This window comes from Fukomys damarensis, unplaced genomic scaffold (genome assembly GCF_012274545.1).
Source record: "Fukomys damarensis isolate Sample0158 unplaced genomic scaffold, DMR_v1.0_HiC HiC_scaffold_11, whole genome shotgun sequence".
NCBI classification, from domain to species: domain Eukaryota; kingdom Metazoa; phylum Chordata; class Mammalia; order Rodentia; family Bathyergidae; genus Fukomys; species Fukomys damarensis.
In genome coordinates this window covers 37,240,976-37,254,716 of record NW_022900923.1, presented here as the reverse complement: position 1 = coordinate 37,254,716, position 13,741 = coordinate 37,240,976, and the positions used below count along the sequence as shown (strand labels likewise).

The 13,741-nt window shown below is 32.4% G+C and overlaps 1 protein-coding gene across 1 annotated transcript in view; it reads left to right on the top strand.

Moving 5' to 3' along the window:
* Dennd1b (DENN domain containing 1B) overlaps nucleotides 1-13,741 on the top strand; it is a 218,564-nt gene that overhangs the window by 101,799 nt on the left and 103,024 nt on the right. The window contains exons 6-10 of the mRNA XM_010635412.2: nucleotides 2,127-2,196; nucleotides 3,002-3,082; nucleotides 5,932-5,991; nucleotides 7,343-7,396; nucleotides 9,182-9,292. Of these exons, the coding sequence (XP_010633714.1) occupies nucleotides 2,127-2,196; nucleotides 3,002-3,082; nucleotides 5,932-5,991; nucleotides 7,343-7,396; nucleotides 9,182-9,292 (376 nt within the window). The remainder of the gene's footprint in view (nucleotides 1-2,126; nucleotides 2,197-3,001; nucleotides 3,083-5,931; nucleotides 5,992-7,342; nucleotides 7,397-9,181; nucleotides 9,293-13,741) is intronic.

Sequence of the window (13,741 nt, the reverse complement as noted above, 5' to 3'; positions counted from 1 at the left end):
TTTTTTTTTTTTTTTTTTTTTTTGTAGGACATAGTCTTGCTGTGTACTCTGTGCGGCCTTGAACGCACAGGCTAGTCTCAAATTCTTAACCCTTCCTTCTATCTTAGCCTTCCGAAAGCTAGGATTATAGTTGTGTGCCACCACATCCAGCAGCAGCTTTTAGAATTCCTGAAAGCCCTTTCCTGTTCTCTACTAATTGTTTTTCCTTTAAAAAAATTAGTTTTATTTAGTAGCAGCCTACTTTTTATTCAGAGCTGCTATGAATACTTGGGAAAATTTTCTCCTGATTTGGCATCTACTTGTTGCTCCTTTTATGTTTGCTCATTTATACATAAAGGTGTGTCTTCATTTTTTCTTGTGGTTGGAATAATTTGTATTTAAGAGTAAGGTGCCAAACAGAATTGGAAACAGTGACTGGGCAGTGGTAAGTTTACACCAAGAAAACGGCATCGTGAGGTGATTTTTTAAGAGATTCCGAAATCAGTGTCACACAGTTGTGTAGGTTGCATATTTGTTGGTCAGTTTTCCACCTGTTGGCACTTAGGTTTTGATTTCTTCTATCCTGCTAAGTCAGTTGTCACTTTGTTTGCTCAGCTTCTTCATAATATCACACATTATTTTTTCTAGATCCTCCAAACTTATTAATCTGTGCCCTGTTACACTCATATGCTGTCATTTTAGTGCTACTTCTGAGGTCACAGAAATAAGTCCATGTATTCAACTCACTCGGTTTAACCATAGTTGGGTAAATATGTTTAAATACTATAGGCATTTTAGACATCATTAGTATTTGTAATTACCATTTTAAAGAACTCCATATTACCCTGTTGAATAAAGGTACTGTAGCTTATTTAACTATTCTTCTTCTGTTATGACTTTAGTTTGATCCTGATTCAAAAAGCATGATTCATTACTAATAAATCATGGGAAAAATTCTGATAGAATGGTCTTTAAGTGCTATTCATTGATTTAAAAAGTTCTGTGTGTTTTAATGCACATACTATACCTTATCACAATATTTTCCCTGAGTGGCTTATAATAGTAATGCTTTGAAAAAAAATGAGTATTTGTTAATTGATAATTAACAATGCTGATGTAAATTTTGATTCCCTGTTTTTCTGTATAGAAAGTATTGATTTTAATAAACAATAAATTTAAAACTTTGGGCAGGTTTTAAGTAAACCAGTATTTCAGTTTGTTAATAGAGAATAAAATTTTACTTCATACAAATGATTTTTAGATTCAATGTTTAGCTTTCTTAAAAGATAGTTATACTTTAATCTAGCAAAATGAATTAAATTGATTTTGTCTAAGAGCAATTACACTCTTTACACTTTTTAGAATAGGCTTTCTAATATTTATATTGATGTTTGGGATTTACCATCCTATTTAAATATAATTTCTGAAGGCCTGATTAAATACATAGCTCTATAGTATTACAAGTTCAATTCAATGTATTTGTAAAAAAGTACAGTTTTGTGCTGCAAGGTGGTGGGGTAAAGTCAGTGACTTCCACCTGTCCATCAGTGGAACCACAAGATTCTATTACTCAGTGACAGTGAACTCTTATTTTTGGTACTGGGGATCAAACTTGGGTACTTCTGCTTTTGATGGAGGCACTGGAACCACTGAGCTAAATACCCAGCCCTGCATTGAAGTCTTACTAGATTGTGAAAGTACATTCTGTGATACTCAGAAGAGGAAATTGCCTAAAGATGTATTTCTCATAATATACACGTGTAGTTAAATTATATATCATTATAATTGTATGTTGTTTTTAATGCCTTTTGAAATTAGTTTTAATATAGCATAGTACTTAAATTTCATCTTATGAATGCCTTTAGTGATAACTATGAAATCACATTACTTTTAAAATAGAAGTATGTAAAATAGAAGTATGTAATAAACAACGTTTTATAATTGAACTTTGAATTGGTCTTATTTTATGGAACTAAAAATAGATGATAAAACTTTTCTGAAACAGTAAAGAGAACATGAGTATAGTTTTTTAAAAAGTGTTTTCCAGGATCAACCCATGTAAACAAGTATAAACTTATTTCCTCTGCTTGATTCTGAATTTCATGTATATATATGCACACACTTACTAAAACAATTTTTTGTTACAGTTACCTGCCATGGTTTGAGGTATACTACAAGCTTCTAAATACTCTGGCAGATTACTTGGCTAAAGAATTGGTAAGCTATGCTATTTCTCTATTGTTTTTATAGTGTTAAGATACACATGACATAAACTTACCACCTTAATTATTTTAAGTGTCTAGTTTTTTTGTCATTCACACTGTTCACTAACCTTCAGTACTTGGGCTGGGGATTTAGCTCATTGGCACAGTGCCTGCCTCACAAGCGCAAGGTTCTGAGTTCGACTCCCATCCTGGCGGGTGGGAGAGAACAACTGACAATACTACACGCCTCTGGAACTTTTCAGCTTGGGAAGTGAAACTCTGTACTCATTAAGCAATATTTGTTTCCTCCTCCTTTCTTCTTTGTCAGCCACTATTGTACTGTGTACCTGTATGAATCTACGTACTCATATAAGTGGAATCACACAGCGTCCTTATGTGACTGGTTTGATTTATTTTACTTATCAAAATGTCTTTAAGATTCTCATATTATAAGATGTGTTAGAATCCCCTTTTTAATTCAGAATAGTATTTTATCATATACTACAAATTGTTTATTCATCTGTTAATGCACACATAGCTTACATCCACCTTTTGACTATTGTGAGCAGGGCTTCTATGGAAGATGGCTGTAAAAATGTCACTTCTCATTCTTACTCAGGTTTTTCTAAGTATATGTATAAATATAAGTGCTGTATAACATAGTAATTTTATGTGTCACTTTTTGAGAAACTGCCATACCATTTTCCATAGTGCCTGTACCATTTTTATTTTCTACCCAGTAATATACAAGGGTATTTTTATTGTATTTGCTTGATATATATTTTATTTATTAAATATACTTTTTTGTATTTTTCAAGGAAAATGATTTGAATGAAACTCTCAAATCACTCTATAACCACCCAGTACCACAGGCAAACACTCCTGTCAATTTGAGTATGGTAAGTATTTAATCATCTTTTTGGAGTCATAGTAATTTTTCACATAAGAACACATGTACTTTATAGAAATTGTTTGTAAAGTCACTTTTATTTCTAAGACAAAGACAGTGATGGTACTAACATTACTAGGTGATAATATTGAGTTTTTGACATGCTATAACTATCAAACTTGATATATTGTGTATTTTGGTAGCTGTTAAGTTACAGAATTAACAAACTTTAGTATGAACTGAAAATAACCAAATTTGTCAGGATATTTTGGTTGTGAGGAACATTGATTTTCCTTTTTAATCTGCATACAGTAAAGGGCACACACACACACACACACACTCTTGCTACAACTCCTAAACCCGAAACAGTACTTAACATAAAGAGATAATGGTATATAATACATGGAAAGAAAATTCTAGGTTGTAAGTTCTCTTTCCCCGTACTTCAGTACATCTTCTAATGTTATCACAAAACACTGGGAATCTAAGTGAAGTTTGTCAAAATAGAGTCTATAATGAGTAATATATTCAGTGAACTGTGCCATCTATTTCTAAAAGCGCATGCAGTTTTGTAAATGTTCAAAGTTCATGAAAATAAATTATTGATGTTTCCATTAATTTGGTATGCTAAAGAGAGAGTTAACATTCATTTTATTGCTTTTTTTTTTTTTTCTTCCAAAATAATAATGAATTGGGCTGGGGATTTAGCTCAGTGGTGCCACCACCTGCCAAGTGCAAGGTCCTGAGTTCGATCCCCGGTAACCCCCCCTCCCCCACAACAAATGAACTTCTGTCTCAATAAAGAAGAAAAAACGTAAAGATGTAAGGAATATTACAAAAAAAGTAACTTGAAACATATAAAGAAGGTCTTAAATTTTTTCAGGATCAGGAAATTGTCATCCTTACATTCTTTCTCTGATACTTTTTTCTTGCTTAAATTTTCTCCTTTTGTTTCATTTAATAATAACGTTCTCTTACGTTATTCGGTTTTTACATTTTCCACTGTCATCACCTAGTTCAGGTGTGCGGCACTTTCAAATTGTTCTTACAGTCTCTTCTTTCAGTCCTTTCTTCAAAATACTGCCAGAGTAAACTTAAAAAATGTAAAGTCTCTTGCTAAGGAGCTTTTGTAACTACATTTATAGAGAATTAGTTTACACTTTTGACCAGGCTATCAAATCCATCTGCTTCTTAGCTTTATTCATGTTTTTTGTCTCACTATTTTTTCCTAAATTCATTATTCTGTTCACATTGTTGTCTTCGCTTCTAGAATGAACATCATGCTTTCTTTTTGCGCTAATGTCTCTAATCTGTGACTTTAGCACTGGCTCATTGAATCCCACAAAGGTGGAAATGTTTAGTAGTCATTTGGAGATTGGTGGATTGAAAGCTCAAGATAACCTGAAATGCAGATTTGGGAATCATCAGCAGATAAAAATTGTAGCAACTGAAAATAGATGGAGAGCGTAGAGGAGAGGCTAAGATCTAGTTGTCCAGATATTAAGGAGGAGGAGCGGGGGGAGGAGGAGGGGGGAGGAGGAGGAGGAAGAGGAGGAAGAAGAAGAGGAGGAGGAGGGAGGAGGAGGAGGAAGAGGAGGAGGAGGAGGAAGAAGAAGGGAAATCAGTAAAGCAATGAGGAGAAATTCATACATATAGGTCATTGAAGTCAAAAGAATGCAGTGTTGGTGCAAATGCAGCAGAACAGGAGGGAACAAAGAAAAGCCTTGGTTTTTCTAAAAAATGTCATCTTTCATATTTCATATTTCACTTCCTATAATTTCTTCCAGTTTCATCCATAGTGCTTTAGATTATAAGATTTCATTTCTTATGGCTGTATAGTATTCAATTGAGTAGTATTCAGTTGAATAGAATTCAATTATGGATATATACCCCAATTTCAAAAACATATGCAACTTTTGAGGAGCCCATAGATGGGTTTCATACCTTGGCTGTTGTGAGTAGTGCTGTAGTGAACATGGAAGTGTAGGTGCACCAATTTCCCTTTCTTTAGATACACACCCAGGAGTGGAAATGCTGGATCATAGGGCAGTTGTATTTATAATTTTTTGCAGAACCCCTGTGCTGTTTTCCATGATGGATATAGTAGTTTACATCCCTTCCAACAGTGTGTAAGAGTTCCCCTTTTCTTTATATCCTCCTTAATACTTAGTAATGTGTTTTGTCTTTTTCATAATAGCCATGTTTACTGGGTTAAAATGATAACACATTGTGGCTTTGAATTTTATTTCCCTGATGATGATGATGAGGTTGAAATACTTGTTCAACAGCTAGGCTTTTGAGTTTTCAAATCTTGTACACTTGTTCTCAGGCTACATTATCTTACATACTGGTAAAATTAGCTGGTTACTTTTGTATAAACTTCATTAATTAATTTGTTTTCAATAACATATTACTAATGTTATGGACCAAGAGTTATGATCTTAATGAGTGGTACTTTTGGACTAGAATGTTCATCTTCAGCTACTAGTAGAGTTTTTAGTTTTTTGTTGCCACATTAAAATCAGTGATGGTGGAAGTTTTAGTTCCTGCAAGTAGGTAGCAGTCACTAGAGTATTAGAGATTTACAAAAAAGTTAATGTGTTGACTGAGTTTTAAAAAACAATATTTCAAAAGCACTAAAAATCCACAGCATTCTTTACTTTGACAAAATGAAAACAATTTTTAGGTTTTTTTTTAAGAGCACAAAATTAACAAAGCATTTAGAATAGCATTTACAATTGTTATTCAAGTATTTTCAGTGAGTAACGTAGCGGCATACGTCTGTCTTGAACACACAACATTTTTATATAAGCTTTCTCTTAAAAGTAAAATATTCATTTTTCTCTCATGTATTATAAGAATCAAGAAATATTTATTGCCAGTGAGCAAATTTTGAAAGATCAGCTCTCACTAATACCGGTGAGTTAAAAGGACATTGGCTTCTAAAAATCACTATTAAATTGGGAAAATCATTATTTCTTTCTCTACATCTTTATAAGTCACTCTAGTCCCTTGGGAAATTATAAATTGCCTTTTAAAATTAATCATTTGCATGTATTTTCTGTTTATACTATCCTTTGGTGATGTAGAATAAAGTATAGTTTTATGAAATACATTGCTATCAAAACCCCCCAAAAAGGTAGTTAATAGAGACCAAACATATGCATTTTCTCCATTTTCAGTAGTGGCAATCTTAAATTCCATTCATAGCATGACATCCCTTTCACTGTTTTTGTCACAAGATTATCTCGTGGCTTATCTGATATTGTTTTTCCATATTGGAAGATGATGCAATATGACTGTATTCGCTAACCATGTTCAAACTAGTTGAGTCGTGCTCAAATATTGTCTACATACTTTCTTTCCAATTTGTAATTTTTAATTGCATCTTAATGTGATTAAGATAGTAAATGATTTTGGAGATTAATATAAACAGAAAATAAACCATTTTTGATGATTAAATTGTACTTTCTGAATGATAAAATTTGTGAACATGATGGGAAAAATGAGGGCATTTACATATTCTACTTTTTATATAAGTATTTCAATGAATGTACAGTGTAGAAATCAACTAGTTTTTGTTTAGTGGATATATAGGAACCGTTATTTGAGATAAGTAACTAAGTTTTAAACATCTAAAAATTATGCTTTACGCTACTTTCTAAATAATATACTTGCTAATATTTGCAGAAGAGATTTGCTGTAATTTATGATGGAAACTCAGGAAACAACAGATATCAGTATATTCTTGGGTTAGCAAGCGTTATTTTGCCTGTTTAACCTAAACTAAGTATATTTTAATAATATACATATTACTTTATATATTCTTATACACATGTATTATATGTCTTTTTTCCTCTGCTCCATTATACCTTTCTTAATATCTGTTGTTAAGAAAATGACATGAGAAAAGCTATTTTAGAACTTTACCAAATGATATAGTTTTATAATATATATAAAAATCATTTGGTAATATACTTTTTTTTGCTTTAAAACATTCGCCAAGATTCTTATTCTATTTCTGTTCAATTTTCCTGTTCAATTTAAAAGTAAAGTATTTTTAATCAATAATTAACTTCTTATATGAGAAAGTTGTTATAAAATCTAACAAATCTGCCATCTCACAAAAGAGTGTCTCAAATTCAACAAACCCTGAGTGTCAGTCTCTGGCATTTATTAAATTAGTCAATATATTTTTCTTATTTTAACCTAAATTTATGTAATATGAAATTCTAATTTTTTTCCTTTATGATTTATTTCTACTAATTAGCATTCTTACTTCATTGCCCCTGATATAACTGGACTCCCAACAATACCAGAGAGTGTAAGTTTTCAGTTATTACTTTATTACTCTACTTGCATTATAAATTTTATTTATTTTAATCTTAGTTTATGCATTTCGGTTCAGAGAAATAAGATACATTATAATTAACTGTGTTTATAAGAAAAAAATGAAGAGATAGGAATAATAGTGTTATCTTTTTTCCTCAACCCTAAAATACCTTTCTTAATAACTGTTATTGATAAAAAAATGACATGAGAAAAAAATATTTCTGTCATTTGGAATAGTTAGGTAAGGTCATATATATTTAGTTAGGTTCTGAGTTTCAATCAAAAGTGAAAGAGAAATCAATAGGAAAAAATATTTTCAGATAACTTATTTATTGTTTTTCCAAACATCTTTTTAAACCTACTGCATATTTGCTTTCTAAAAGTACATGAATAATCAATGGAGATGAAGAAAATAAGCATAAATTTTCTAATATCCAATCATGTCTATCAGATAAAATCTGTATAATTAGAATGATGAATTCTATGAAACCCTATGCGAAGGGTCTTTTGGACAGCCCCTATCAAAAGATTTTTGCCTTGAGTACTGTAAATATGAGCCTGAAACAGACGTCAGAGCCCTCAGTTCCCATAATACACCAAGTCTTGACCTCGGTGTGCCGTGGGCAGGGTACCTCCTGTTAAGTCTTCCTTAAGAACCTCTGACTATGCCTTAGCTTATCACCCCTTCACTTCAGTGTCTGATGCAAAGTTAAAGTCGCTTCCTTCTGCTTTCTCCATTTAACTTCCTTTTACATTTACTAACAGATGACTGATAGCTTCATTTTTAAAAAGTCACATTAAAAGAAAAAGATTATTGCTTTGAATGTTTTAAAGAAGTAAACATTCTCTGATAACTACCATAGAGAATACACCAGACTTTTTTTAAATTTAAATTTTAGGACAGGGTGTCACTAAATTGCCTGGGCTAGGCTCAAACTTGTGATCCTTTTCCTCAGCCTCCCAGAATGGTGGAATGGTGGGCATGTGCCACCATGCCCAGCCTGAGAATACAAATTTTTATATCTTCATCGACACCTTTTATTGTGTAAAAAGTCTTGTTAAGGGAAAAAAGAAAGCAACAATGTAAAAAGAAAGCACTATTCTGTGTTGAGAAATAATCCTTCATCTAAGAATTACTTGCCTTTGAGTGTTAATGAGCCAATTTAGAACAACATCATATTATATTTGGTTACAGTGGTATAAAACAAGCCTGATATTGGATATAAACAAAGGAATTTCTTAATAAAGAACCAAAGTCTGCATATAAATCTGCCTCATGGTTTAGGTGCCTGGTGTTAGAGTACATAGTAGAAGACAATAATTTTAACTATAAAGTGAATAGCAGATATGAAAGGCTCAAATGTATCTTCTGGCATAATAGTCTCTCAAACACCAGTGTGTAACAATCAGTAGGAGTAGTATTTACTTAAAAATCAGATTCTTGGGACCTTTCTCAGAAGATAGTAACACAAAAGGTTTAGGCGAGTTCCCAGAAAATCAGCTTCTTTTCAAATATTTGGTGTGTTTGGAATGGGGGAAACTGGGAAATATTTGGTTCTCTGATCACCCTTTGAGAAACACTTTTGTGGAGTAGGGCTATGCTTCAAATAATAGTAAAATATGCTTCCTGTGGCAGCAGAAGAGTATTAAATTTAATTATTTTAATGAATTCTACTTTTAATAATAACATCCTTTGACCCCCTGGTAAATATGTAAAATGTTTTTCTTCGTTTTCACCATGAGCTGTAACTTACAGAGTTATTTTTCACTTGTACAGAGAAATCTCACAGAATATTTTGTTGCTGTGGATGTGAACAATATGCTGCAACTGTACGCCAGTATGCTACATGAGAGGCGCGTCATTATTACCTCTAGCAAATTAAGCACTGTAAGTACTTCACACTTCTCCTGTTAAGTAGCATGTATTGCGTGTTTCACAAAAAGGCCTAAAAACCTCTACAGATTTAGAAATGTGCTATGTGTACTCATAAAACAATCTCTACATTTATATATGTGGTTTTAATCTAGCTCTTGAAGTACAAAAGTCTGATTTATAGAATGCCTTCTCAGATGCATTAAGGCAGGTTAATTATTTTTTCTTATCAGAAGATGAGTTTTTTAATTCTCTAGAGTTCATTTTACTGCCTTCTACCATATAAAGAATTCTTAAGAGCTATTATGAGATCTTTATTATTCACTTGTGACTTTTTCCATTGGAGCCTGGTTGAAAGAAATCAAGGAGCCATGATAATAGCTTCTATCCTAACCTGGTAATAGGTAGATTCATCTTTGTTGCGAAGTAGTGGTTTGGGAGTAGATTCTATAATAGTTCTGATTTTGAGGAGCTCTTCAGACTAATAATAACTTAAAAGTCACAGTAGCATTTTTTATTAATCGTGGGTTTTATGACAATCAGATGTTCCTTTGGAAGGTCTTCACTTCTGTGGTAAAGGCAGTGAGCATAGAAGGATTTTTCTTGAGTCATTAAAAAATGTTCAAAGTATTTTTCTCTATTTCATAATTTTTTCTCTATTATGCATAAAGCTTTAATATATTCAACTTTAAGATTTTTAAAACAAATTTAAATAGTAAAATATTAAAAATCATTGTGATATTACATGAATTTGCCTTTCTATAAATGGACTTACTTGATGACAATAAAATCATAGTTTTAATATTTTATTTTCCTTTAGTAGAAACAAAATCTCATTCTATAACATTATAGAGGAGGAGGAATTTTAAGATTTTTCTAGGACCTCCCTATTTAGTATTTCATAGTGATACGTGAGTATTTCAGAGAAGTTCAATGTCCACCCTACAGATAATTGTAGGTCGGTAATGTGAAAACCGGTTCTCTTGATTCTCTCATTTGAGTCATTTGCATTACCCTAAAAATGAAAGAATACAATTTTGAGATTTTTGAATATATAATAGTTAGTATGTCATATGCTGATACATATCGGGGGTAAGGATAAAGTGTTTATGTGTACAGGTAGAAGGGAGGGGCAGTTTTAAATTTTATTTTAGGTGGTAGTGGAAGGAAGGCCTTTCGAATAAGGTAGAATTTAAGCAGAGATCTGAAGAAGGTAAAGGAAGGAATAAGAGATGTAAATAAAGCATAAGGGGCTCTACATAGGAAAACAGTAGAAATAAATCTGCATATAAGTTCTTTAAATATTTGCGTATTTTCTCTGTTTTGGTTTATTCCTTTTCATGGCTAGTTAACCTCTGTTTGACTTGGTTTCTTCACATATAAAGTGATAGTCATAATAGTCTTAATTTCTTTAGGTTGCTGGAAAGATTAAGGAGATATATACATTTATATGAAGTATAAATTTATATGAAGCTGTATTGCATAGGATACTGTTCAACATTTATTAATTGCAATTTTATGATAGTCTTGGTCTGACCAAAAATTAGTAGGCCTACCCTTTCATTGAACATTTAACTTAGAAAGCTTGGCACTACCTGGGGAATTGTTTCCCATATTAAAGGTCAGTAAAACACCAATCATTTATAATAATTTATGAAAGCTCTTTGTTGATGTCCTCTAAGTTACCAGCTCTGGTTTGGCTCACACTTTGGGCAGAAGAGGTAAGAAAATAAACATAATTCACATGTACTTTCATAATCTTCTCACCCTTCTTGTGTAGGGGAAACTGCTTTATTTATCTAGTATGAATAATTTCTCTTATTTATCTGTATGTATGCTATAAATATGCTGCATGTAAATGCATGCCAACTATACATTCTATGCATAGTAACATTTAAGGTCAAGGACTTAGTATCATAATTTAAATTTGCAAGACCCTTAAAAAAGAATTTAATAGAATCTTTGAAACTTCCCCAAAAGAATAATTATTAATGAATTTAATTAGTATAGTAATTTTAGGCTTTTTGCAGCCTTTATTTTTATGAATCATAGAGCCCTAATTAATATAAGAATTTGTGTTTTATGTCTTGATCATCTTTTAAATCTAACAAAATTTTATTTGTTATTAGAACACATAAATTAAAGTATCTTACCATTTATAATTCCGTTGTTGTGTTAGCAATTTTATTTTCCTTGGTTATTTTATTTATTATGAATTTTCACAATTACGATAGAATGGTGTTATTAATATTATAGCTGCTGTGAATTTTTCATGGCTCAACTGAGGGTCCCTTTCATCAAGTGCCATTTGTGATTTAAAATGATAATTGGTAAACTTTGTAACGATAAACTTTATTTTTTAATTTCTTGTAGTGCTGTGGATTGAATCCAGGACCTTATTCATGCTGGGCAAGCCTTGTAACACTGAGTTATGTCCTTAGCCCCAACATAAACTGTAAAATAAAAAATAGCTTTAAGACATGTAAGCAAAAGTACCAAGACTGTTCTTATATTTAAAAATTTGTAACAGGTTTTCCTCCCATGTCCTAAAGTGTAGCATAGTGTTTTTTCATGTTTGAGTTTAATGAATAAGGACACAATCTGTTTTGCTTTTATTTTTTGATTTACACATTATCACGTACACATGGAATGCTTTCTGGCAATCCTGAACAACAACATTGATTTTATGCATGCTGTAGGCAGGCCTTAGATGTTTCAGTCCCGAGTGAGTCTTGGTTGACTATCAGAACATCATATTAGAGTCTCATACATTCAAAGCAAAGGAATAAATCATAGTATTACAAGATTGTATCAGTTGACTTATTGCTGTTTTGTGACCATAGGTAGGGAGAACTGCTGTTTAAAGCCATGTCATCGGTTCTCAAATCAGTCAGGCATGAAGCCTTGTCATATTCCTCTATAATTGTACCTCACCAGACTTTCTCTAACTAGTCAGCTGGGGCTGTGCATTTTGTCTCAAACACCCAGCTGGCCTGCATCTGACAGGAGCTTTCTCATCATCCTGTCAGTAATATGTTAACCAGAGTGTATCTTTGTAGTCCATAGAAGCAGGTGGAAAGGATGCCTCTCTTTAAAGCAGATGTCTAAATGTTAGCTACTATTTTGACCAATGTTTAGTTGGTAAATATCGCCATCTTAAAGTCTGTAATCACATTAGTTACAGAGATCTGATTATGTGGTACATATTATTCTGGAATATTTACAGCAAGCAATATGCTGTCAGTGTTGGAATTACGTTAATAAACTGCAGTCTCTTCCTTTGTTTTAGATGCCCCCAGGCATTTAAGCATATGCTTTTCTCTCCCTTTCTCATTAATTCCATCAAGGGCATTTGCAAAAGGAAATCTTGTGATCCCCAGAAAATAAGCTATTAAAACATAGATTTTATAAGTTTAGTTAAACTAAAACGGAGTCCAGAGGATTTTAACCTCTCCATCTGGATTGTACCTATTCCTGATTTGTCTCCCAATGGTACCACCTGTATTCATGTTTAATCTGAAATCTGAAACACAGAGAATCTTTCTGGAGATTCAGAATTGAACAATTGGTAAGAGAACAAAGAGTACCCAGGTCCACTTCCTAGTTAAGGTTATTGAAATGTAGTTTAGACCCTTGTGCTTTCAAGGCTACAGCCCAGTGGTACAGTTAAACTTTTATCAGAACCTTTACAGGAGATATATTCTAGGAATAATTTTTAGATTTTTAAAATTCTTCCAAAGCCCACAGCAACCAGTTAAGTCAGTTGAATCGTAAATAATTACAGTACTTACCAGTGTATTATTTGACGTGTATAGTGCTATTCGATACATTGTTTTTTCCTTCAGTGTTGAGTGAATGTGAGTAGTCTGTGGAAATGCGAATGTTCAAATCACCATGAAACACTTTATAGGAAGGGATGTGTGTATGCAGGCTAATTGGAGGGGCCCTGCGGGACAGGAAAACTAGAGTTGTTTCTATCTTCCTGCTCTTGTGGGTTATAAGCCCTATCCACAGAAATACATTCATATTTCTGGCTTATAGTTGAATACAGTTGTCTTCTAAAAGCAATCCATTGGCTTTGATCCCCAAAGCAAACTTTTTAGTACAACAACTATGGAATTGTCTAAGAGGTATATCAAAGCATCATTCCTCTACGTTCTATCAGCTTTATTCCTACAACAGCTAATCACCAGAGTGAACTTGGATGAGTTTAGGTTACTGAAGTATTTTCTTTATAGAACAATGATTTAATTTTGTGATGTTGGTGATTATCAAAATTAAATAAAAGAAAAATTGTGTGTATTGTTTTTATTTTGTTAGTAAAACTATGATTGAGAGCCATGCTTCTTTAAAAATGTGCTTTCTGTATTTATATGATTTTATATACTGTAGATTTATTTTTTTTTGGCATTCCTGGGAAATAAACCCAGGGCCTTCAAACTGAACTATATCCCAGACCTTTGT